General features: G+C 31.6%; 1 protein-coding gene across 1 annotated transcript; it reads left to right on the plus strand.

Moving 5' to 3' along the window:
• Window positions 1-1,463: 1,463 nt before the first annotated feature.
• LOC134245116 (multiple epidermal growth factor-like domains protein 11) lies at window positions 1,464-9,058 on the plus strand. Its single transcript, XM_062727378.1, has 7 exons — window positions 1,464-1,574; window positions 3,764-3,869; window positions 5,778-5,909; window positions 7,157-7,288; window positions 7,909-8,040; window positions 8,212-8,343; window positions 8,846-9,058. Exons 1-7 carry the CDS (start codon window positions 1,464-1,466, stop codon window positions 9,055-9,057), a joined length of 957 nt encoding a protein of 318 aa, XP_062583362.1. The 3' UTR covers window position 9,058.
• The last annotated feature ends 271 nt before the right edge of the window (window positions 9,059-9,329 follow it).

Genomic DNA, 9,329 nt, shown 5'->3' on the forward strand with positions numbered 1-9,329 from the left:
TAAAACGTAGAATTATTTAAGAACTTGAGTTAATTAATGTTTTTGTTACTATTTACGTATACAGGTTTTGCTGGGTAGAGTTACTCATGCGTTTATTGTTCTATTTTTGTGCAATGTACTGAGTTATATACGCACGTAGGCTATTTTGTTTTGCCGCTTATAAAGTCGGTGTTGTGGGTTTAATAGTTAAAACCACTTTTGTTAAGATGTTGTGTATTCTTAACGTTTTTCTTATTATAATAGTGTTCGGTTAAAATTACCGGGACTGATTGTATGGTGTGCCATAAGTGCAATTGTAGTCAATGGTGACTTGAGTTTTCCTTTTGTATACGTGGCTTGTGACTTAAAAAATGTTATTTAATTCAAAGGTTCCTGATGTTATCCAATGTTAATCTATCCATGTGTGTGTTGGCAATGAACTTACCAGACCGGGATACCCACTGGGAGCCAGTTGGCGGGAGTCCGTCGTGAAACGGGTCGTGTCTGGATAGACGTGGTTTAGAGTCAACGATATTGAGGATTAATAAAGACTTTAATTTCTGTGTGTTGTAAATAATAGCTGTAAAAATATGTTGTAAATATTGTTTTTATTGATTTTATTTATAGATAAAAAAAAATTGTAAATAGAAAAAAAGATCTTGTTATATCTGACTGGACAGAGCACGACGGCTGTCGTGACAGTTAACATCACGTGCCAGTTGTACGGCCAATATGTTATTTATTATAACGAACGGAAACCCGACGAAGAATACCCACCTGGTTATTCTCAGTATGCCTACCTTGAACTCTGCGAAGTTGAAGTTTATGGTAAGATTCATCATTTAAAGCCATATATGACGTACCTGATCAAAAAGTATATTTTTGAAAAATACAAAATTAAGTAAAGAAATATAGTTAATACATATAAATTAAAGCTTTTCATAAAATTTTGAACGCGGAGAACACCTCTTTTCATCTAATAATACGATTTTATCTTCTCTGTAATGTGTTATTTAAATCTTTTGTATTTTCTTCAGAGTCGGAGAAAATTCCGAGAATCCAAATTAAATTGTGATATCTTTATAACGCAATTGACTTAGATTTTGTAATTTACGGAAAAGTTCTACCTTTATATGAAGTAATGATACAAATAATAAGTTCTTATAATTGTAGTCTAATAATTTTCATTGTACATACGCCATATATGGCTTTAATTAGTTAACAAACTAAAAGAATGAGCCAGGAAAAAATTAAAAAGATTGAAAGTATTTTACAAACTTCTTTGTTCATTACATGGAATACTAAACGTATATTTCAAATATATAATTAAAAATGCTTCAGCATAACTTTTGTTTAGCATATACGTGTTTTACAGAGATTTACAAAATTCTTGACTATCTCAAATTATATGTTTTTGTAACTATTGAATGCATCTTGTACAGACTATTGAAACTTAATACATGTAGGATGCGCATTAGGATATTATGGATCAAACTGTTCACTCAGATGTCCCATACATTGCCAAAATTGTGATACAGAAACAGGTGCCTGTTTGTGGTGCGATATTGGATATAGAGGAGAAAATTGTGATTTCTGTAAGTATTCAAACTTAATAAAATACTTTTTCTCAAAGATTAATTTTACATATTACAAGAAATGCCTGGTTAACTTTTAATTTGAAAAAAAAAATATGTATTTTTCAGTATTCCTACCTTAAAAATCATCTACAATGACAAACTAGCCAAAATCTCATTAGATTTTTCTGCATTATTCATGAGTTTTTGAAACTCATATGAAAAGACCCCCTGAAAATTAAAAAAAAAAAAAAACTTACCTTCAATATATCGCTAGTGAATCTGTCACAACCTTGATTTTACTTTACATGGAGTCTTCTTGGAGTGTATGAGTTTTCTATCCGTCAAAAAGGGATATTATTAGACTCCTTCAATAAGATTTTAAGGTAGCCCTAAAATGAAAGAGACCAGCTTGGAAATTTTGAACCATATCAAATATTTTGTCCCTTTGATGTTCAATGAGAAAAAAAACTTCACGGAGACAATTCAAGTGGATAAAGCTAGAGAGTCTCTACAAACTCTTGCTATATTGGACCGAGGGTAAACACACTCGAAAAAAATATGCAAAGGACACGCGCAGTAGGTGGAACATCAACGTAAAGCTATCGAACAAAAAACCTTAAATTTTAATTGTACAATCGTTCATGAAAAATGTAATAAATTTTGCTTACTTTAATTATAGGAGTTTAAGTGTTTATAAGAGTGCGATGTAAAGCTGGCAGGATAAATAACCCGATCTTGACGTGTCTCTGTCCATGTAACATCATTGCCACGGATGGTTAAAACATTTCTTGTCCTCTCTGAAGACGGGTTAGGCATAAAAAGGAGAGAAATTTATAAGATACTGCACAGGAAACCCCATTGAACTTCTGTCAATTGTACCATGGTTGAAAAAAAAATCATATTGACTGTTATTATCTAAAAATCGTTTACACCTCAGGTGCATCAACTGGTGCATGATATCTGTTTTCATCAATTTGCAAGTGATTGTGCCTTTTAAACACTCTTCCTGCGTTATATCATGCATTTCTCGGATGAGTAGTTGTGAACACTGAATTTTGTTTTTATATAGTAACCGAAATTCTCATCTGACAGGGTTTTTTTTTATTTGTGGTAATATAGCCCACATGTATTATAAATGATGCACGTACCTATATTTTTAAATATAAACAAATATTATCAGATAAAAACTTAAATATGATTAATTTTCGAATTTTTTGTCAATAAGGTAGAGGGAACCTAGGCAGGTTATTAACACTTTGTTCCAAGCATTGTTCCAAGTCTGTTTAAAGCTGTCAGAAGCACGGATGTAGAAAAGTTATCATAGTTCTAAAAAAATAAGTTATAAAGAAGGTTTAAAGTGAGGAAAAAAGAATATATCATGTCCCCAAAATAATGAAGCGTCCTTTCTGCAATTGCTCTTTCTCTTGAGCTGGATAAATATATCTCCCAACGCCATAGTCCATCCAGTGTTGCTCTATCGACCTTGCAGAATTATTTTCCTTTAAAATACTAAGTCATCTCTTTTTGTTCACCTTAAGCCCCCCGACATTGTAACTGTATAATTCCTTTTGATATGTTTTAATACATCAAGCAAACTTTTATTTCTATTTTTCTTTATAATTCTTCAAAGAGGCATACATGTGTATGATGACGTATGATGTCGAACCATCATTGGTCGGGATCGTCTACTTCTTCAAAATTTATATTCAATAAATGTTTTAATTCACTATATAAAAAATAAAGGAAAAAATAACTCCTATGATCTCTATTTTTTTCATTATTTAGAGAGTTCTGATTCTTTTTATTCCATGAGAGTTTTTTTACAGACAAGTAAAAAAAGAAGCCATGTCTTCTTCCGGTTTGCATTGATTCAATGATTAACGGAGGCTTGAGGCTTAGAAAAAGTTTATTCTCGCGAGTGGAAGTTGAATGTTTAAAGAAAAAAAAAGTCATCCACTTTTAATTTTTATCATGGACATAACTCTTGAAAAACAAAAAATAGTCACGTGAGTGTTGATCTAGAAAAAGATTTCGAGAGGAAAAGGCTAAGTCAAGATCGAGCCATGCTTTTCATCATCTCTGTTATAAAGTATATTTATTATGAATTACCATCTTTTTTATCGCTGTTCGATCTATGGTTACTGTGATAACAGAAAAAGAAAACCTCCCATATTTTCAAAATAACACAAGTATTTTTCTTTTATAAGCTTGCGTATCGGGGACCTTTGGAGCAAACTGCACCAGTCAGTGTGGACACTGTGCCGGGTACTGTGACCATAGATACGGCAATTGCTCTGGAGGGTGTACACCAGGGTATAATGGGATAATCTGCAAGGAAGGTATGTTGAATTCTCTGTAATAGAGTCTTATTTACTAGTATACGTCATTCTGTCCCTTTCAAAATTTAACTTCCTTGATTATAATTTTAAAACCTTCTAGCATAATATCTGAAAATACTTAACCTGTAATTTATAATCTTAATTGGTATGTTAGAAGAACATTTAAATCAAGCTGTAAAATATGTGAGGGAAAATGCTTTTATATCAATGGCTTTTTTTCAGGGATGTTAGTCTAGGCATCAAGGAAATATTTTCAATGACCGTAATTGCAAATAAGCTTCATATAACTTCTTCCATAGTAGATTTTTTTTAGACTTTGATAATACTTTAACTTCCGAATTGTTTTCCTGCAGGTCGTTTTATTATCTATCGATTAATCCATATATCCCAAATTTTATGTTAAGGCAAATATTAAGAGAATTATTACCAAAACAAAACACTAGAATATCTTTTTTGTAAACCGATGTATTCAAGTGAAAACTTTATTTAACATACGAAAAGACACATCTGGTACTATATGGGGTTTGAAGGTTCTTGAGTCAATCGAGTGACAAAGTGAAAACTGTATTCGTCTCGCATGTGAGTTAAGGCTATATACGGAGGTTTCTATGCAAAATATTAATTAAATTCCATAATTGCTCTACTTACCGCACAGAAAATGTTAAGACTTGTTTTCTAATACATTCTTTGTTCCCACGACATGCGATAGCCAATACACATAAGGCGTCATATTATGACGTCATCGACCTCTACTACACAAGTTTATAAGAAACATCAACAAAATTGCTTCGGCGCAAGGGCATACCTTACTTTGTTTTACATAAACAAGGTTTAAAAAGACGCAGGATATTCCAAGGATTTAAGATATTGCTGCACAAATGTCGGCACTTGAAGTGTTTAGTTCCTATTCGTGCAGTTTTAAGTTTGAACAGGGTAAAAATTTACAGTCCAGTGTAAGCTTCTTAAAATTTTTATCGATTGAGAAAGTGCATAGGATTTGTGCAGCAATTTTAATAATGTTAAGAATATTCTCTTTAATATTATACATAGTTTATTTCAAATTAGATAGGATATGCCCTTGCGCCGACGTGATTTTGTTGATGTGATCTATTACCTTGAATGGGAGAGAACAATGACGTCATAATATGACGTCATAATGTGCACTTGCATCAATTAACTTTGGGTACTAAATATATATAAGAAAATCAATTTCAACACTCTCTGTACATAAAATATACAACTTATGAATTTTTATTAGCTCATTTGCATAGAAATATCCATATTTAGCCTTAACTCACTTGCGCTGTAGTGACTGTCGTGCAGCAAGTAAAGTTTGTCGTTCGTGAGCCGTCGGGATCGTCTACTTCTTCAAAATTTATATTCAATAAATGTTTTAATTCAATATCTAAAAAATGAAGGAAAAAATAACTCCTATGATCTCTATTTTTTTCATTATTTAGAGAGTTCTCGTTCTTTTTATTCCATGAGAGTGTTTTTACAGACAAGTAAAAAAAGAAGCCATGTCTTCTTCCGGTTTGCTTTGATTCAATGATTAACGGAGGCTTGATGCTTATAAAAAGTTTATTCTCGTGAGTGGAAGTTGAATGTTTAAAGAAAAAAAAGTCATCCACTTTTAATTTTTATCATGGACATAACTCTTGAAAAAAAAAAAAATAGTCACGTGAGTGTTGATCTAGAAAAAAGATTTCGAGAGGAAAAGGCTAAGTCAAGATCGAGCCATGCTTTTCATCATCTTTGTTATAAAGTATATTTATTATAAATACCATCATTTTTATCGCTGTTCGATCTATGGTTACTGTGATAACAGAAAACGAAAACCTCCCATATTTTCAAAATAACACAAGTATTTTTCTTTTATAAGCTTGCGTATCGGGGACCTTTGGAGCAAACTGCACCAGTCAGTGTGGACACTGTGCCGGGTACTGTGACCATAGATACGGCAATTGCTCTGGAGGGTGTACACCAGGGTATAATGGGATAATGTGCAAGGAAGGTATGTTGAATTCTCTGTAATAGAGTCTTATTTGCTAGTATACGTCATTCTGTCCCTTTCAAAATTTAACTTCCTTGATTATAATTTTAAAACCTTCTAGCATAATATCTGAAAATACGTAACCTGTAATTTATAATCTTAATTGGTATGTTAGAAGAACATTTAAATCAAGCTGTAAAATATGTGAGGGAAAATGCTTTTATATCAATGGCTTTTTTTCAGGGATGTTAGTCTAGGCATCAAGGAAATATTTTCAATGACCGTAATTGCAAATAAGCTTCATATAACTTCTTCCATAGTAGAATTTTTTTTAGACTTTGATAATACTTTAACTTCCTTTTCCTGCAGGTCGTTTTATCATCTATCAATTAATCCACATATCCCAAATTTATGTTAAGGCAAATGTTAAGAGAATTATTACCAAAACAAAACACTAGAATATCTTTTTTGCAAACCGATGTTTTCAAGTGAAAATTTTAGTTAACATAAGAAAAAAAAAACATCTGGTACTATATGAGGTTTGTAGGTTCTTGAGTCATTCGAGTGACAAAGTGAAAACTGTATTCGTCTGTAGTGACTGTCATGCAGCAAGTAAAGTTTGTTGTTCGTGAGCCGTAAACCTCTGGATATTGTTAACTTCAACCCATAAACTGCTGAATTGAATTCAACTTTGTTGGGTTTTTACAATGTACCATGTACATGTATGGGCAACATGGAGTTGGAATTGGATGGATTTACTGGTCCACTCTCTCTGGTTGCCACGGGATGGACCAATTAATATCAATGGATAGATTATTTTGAAAATGGACTGTTTTTCTTGAGTCAAAATGATCCTAGGATTATAACGACCAGTGTTTTACCGAACTTGTAAAACTTATGGACTCTGTCCTTGTGTGTTTTAGCAAGAATACATATATCTCTTGTACTATTATAATAAGTAGTTTCTTCAGACAAAGTGTCTCTGATTAAAGACTTTTCATCCTAGGCTTTTTGTGTTGTAAACTGGCATCAATTTCTTAATATTCTTTCTTGACTCTGATTTTTTTGGAAACATACTGAGTTTTAGCTTAGGCTTGGTTCAAGAATATCTGGTTACTATCTGCTGAATGAGGTTTAAATATTTATCTATAGATTTTTCTTTCATTATATTACCAAATACATTAACAGTAAATTAGATAAATAATATTTACCTATATATTTTTTAAATATAAATTATAAAAACAAGATATTGCTTTTGTTTACTTTAGAATGTGCTCCAGGTTCGTATGGTGCTGATTGTGAGGAATATTGTGGACAATGCATAGGAGAATGTAATCACGTGCATGGAACGTGTCATGCAGGATGTCAGACGGGATACAAAGGATTAACATGTAAAGCAGGTACAAAATATCTATTGAAATTCGAATTAGAATATACCTTTTTAACGCAAGTACCTTTATATAAAAGCAATTTTAATATATTGATATGTCTTCAACTACACACGTATTTAGGCTTTAAATTTAAGTTAATATTCATTGGCGCTTTTAGTTAGGTAAAAGAAAGATTTTTTTTTAATTTCGAAGGTCTCATTATTATTCGTGTTCTTGAAAACGTTATCATGCGAACGAATTTTTTTAAAAATCCTATTTCAATTACAAAATGAACATTTCAAGTATTTTATAAAAGAAAAAGAAAAAAACATTACCAATACTTCGTTATTGATAGAGCATTTTTCAGAGAAATAATTTGAATGCTTGCAAAGAAAAACAGTTCTTTACCGGATGTGTTCTATCGCGTATTAAGAAAAGTTTGAATAAGTCATAAGTTGTTGAATGCTGTTAATTTCCAAAAAAATACAATGTATAGAAAAATTCATTGAATATAATTTTATGTATTTTGATGATTAAATCTTTATATCAAATAGTTGCAGTAGTTCTTTTCAATGAATGATGCAGTAAATACATTTAATATGTTTTGCTAAATAACATCAATTTATACTCAGTCTATACTATTTATTTAGAGTGTGCATCAGGAACCTATGGAAAAGATTGCAGTAGTAGATGTGGTGAATGTCTTGGAGTCTGTGATCATATAAATGGACTTTGTCCAAGAGGTTGCAAAGCAGGTTATGAAGGGATTAAGTGTAACAAAGGTTCTTTATTTTTCTTTTAATGTGTTTTATATACATTGAATTGATTTTTAAATAGATCTCGTACAATTAGGATAGGACTCAACTCTGTAGACTGATGAAGCTGATCTTACAAGAAAAGTATGTCAGCCTCTTTATATCATCTGATATTTCGATTTTTCTTCTATCTTATAGAATGTACTGTGAATAGATATGGTGCAAATTGTAGTGAACATTGTGGAGAATGCGTGGAAGGATGTAGTAATGTTGACGGAATTTGTGTTGGAGGATGCAAGGCTGGATACAAAGGGGGGACCTGTGATGAAGGTACGCAGTCCCCATAGGCCTTTTTTTAAAGAAGGCGGGTCTTATTCAAACAAGATACCTTCATGTTACATAAAAAAAAAATCTTTATAACATCATGTACTAAAAAATTGATCAACTGTGTTTCCAAAACTTATTAGAGTATAAATTATTTTCAACACTATAACAAAATTAATTTCATATTCAAAATTAACATAGAATGTTTAATTTAGAGAACTGCTAGGCAGGCAATTGTCGATGTACCATGGTAAAATATTTATTTTTAGTGCGGGACTATCAGACAGGAAAACTAAATCTAATGCAGAGTTGTTTATTATCTAATTTCAAACAGTATTATGTTGATTTCATATATTCCTATAATTTTTCATATTTAGTCTTATCGATGAGAGAGAGAGAGAGAGAGAGAGAGAGAGAGAGAGAGAGAGAGAGAGAGAGAGAGAGAGAGAGAAATTGTTGCTTCAATCGAATGTAGTATCTAAGAACATTTTTTTATTTAATATTATAGCTTGTGAATTCGGATATTTTGGAAAAAACTGTCACCAAGAATGCAGTATGTTTTGCTTCACTTCTCGGAACTGCAGTAGATTTAGTGGACATTGCGAATTTGGATGTAAACTGGGATGGAAAGGCTTGAATTGTCTCGAGAGTATTGCTTTTGAAATGCTTTCATATATACATATATATAAATACCTCGGTTTGAATAACATGAAATTTTAATTGTTTAGAAAAAAAAACAAACAAACAAAATTCAAATCATCAAATGTTAATGAGAAAAAAAATCTTTCAATTTATCTTACTCTAGTGAGGGAGCAAAAAGGCTACAGAATTTTTGTACCAGCTGAAATAATTGCAGTTTGAACAATCAGTTTGGTTTTCAACGCGAGTCTACTGTTCGGCTTTTGCATAAAAAGGTACATTACTTAATTATACAAAATGACCATTTGTCTTGCCGTTTCAATCAATTTCATTTCAACTTAATCATGCTAAAT

Source organism: Saccostrea cucullata, unplaced genomic scaffold (genome assembly GCF_032062105.1).
Source record: "Saccostrea cucullata isolate Sc308-1 unplaced genomic scaffold, CSIRO_AGI_Scuc_v1 ctg18067, whole genome shotgun sequence".
Lineage (NCBI taxonomy): Eukaryota > Metazoa > Mollusca > Bivalvia > Ostreida > Ostreidae > Saccostrea > Saccostrea cuccullata.

Coding starts and splice junctions, on each gene's coding strand:
- LOC134245116 (XM_062727378.1), top strand. CDS start 1,464: ATGGATCAAACTGTTCACTCAGATGTCCCATACATTGCCAAAATTGTG. Junction 5,910..7,156: donor TGGGATAATGTGCAAGGAAG/GTATGTTGAATT, acceptor TGTTTACTTTAG/AATGTGCTCCAGGTTCGTAT. Junction 7,289..7,908: donor AGGATTAACATGTAAAGCAG/GTACAAAATATC, acceptor CTATTTATTTAG/AGTGTGCATCAGGAACCTAT.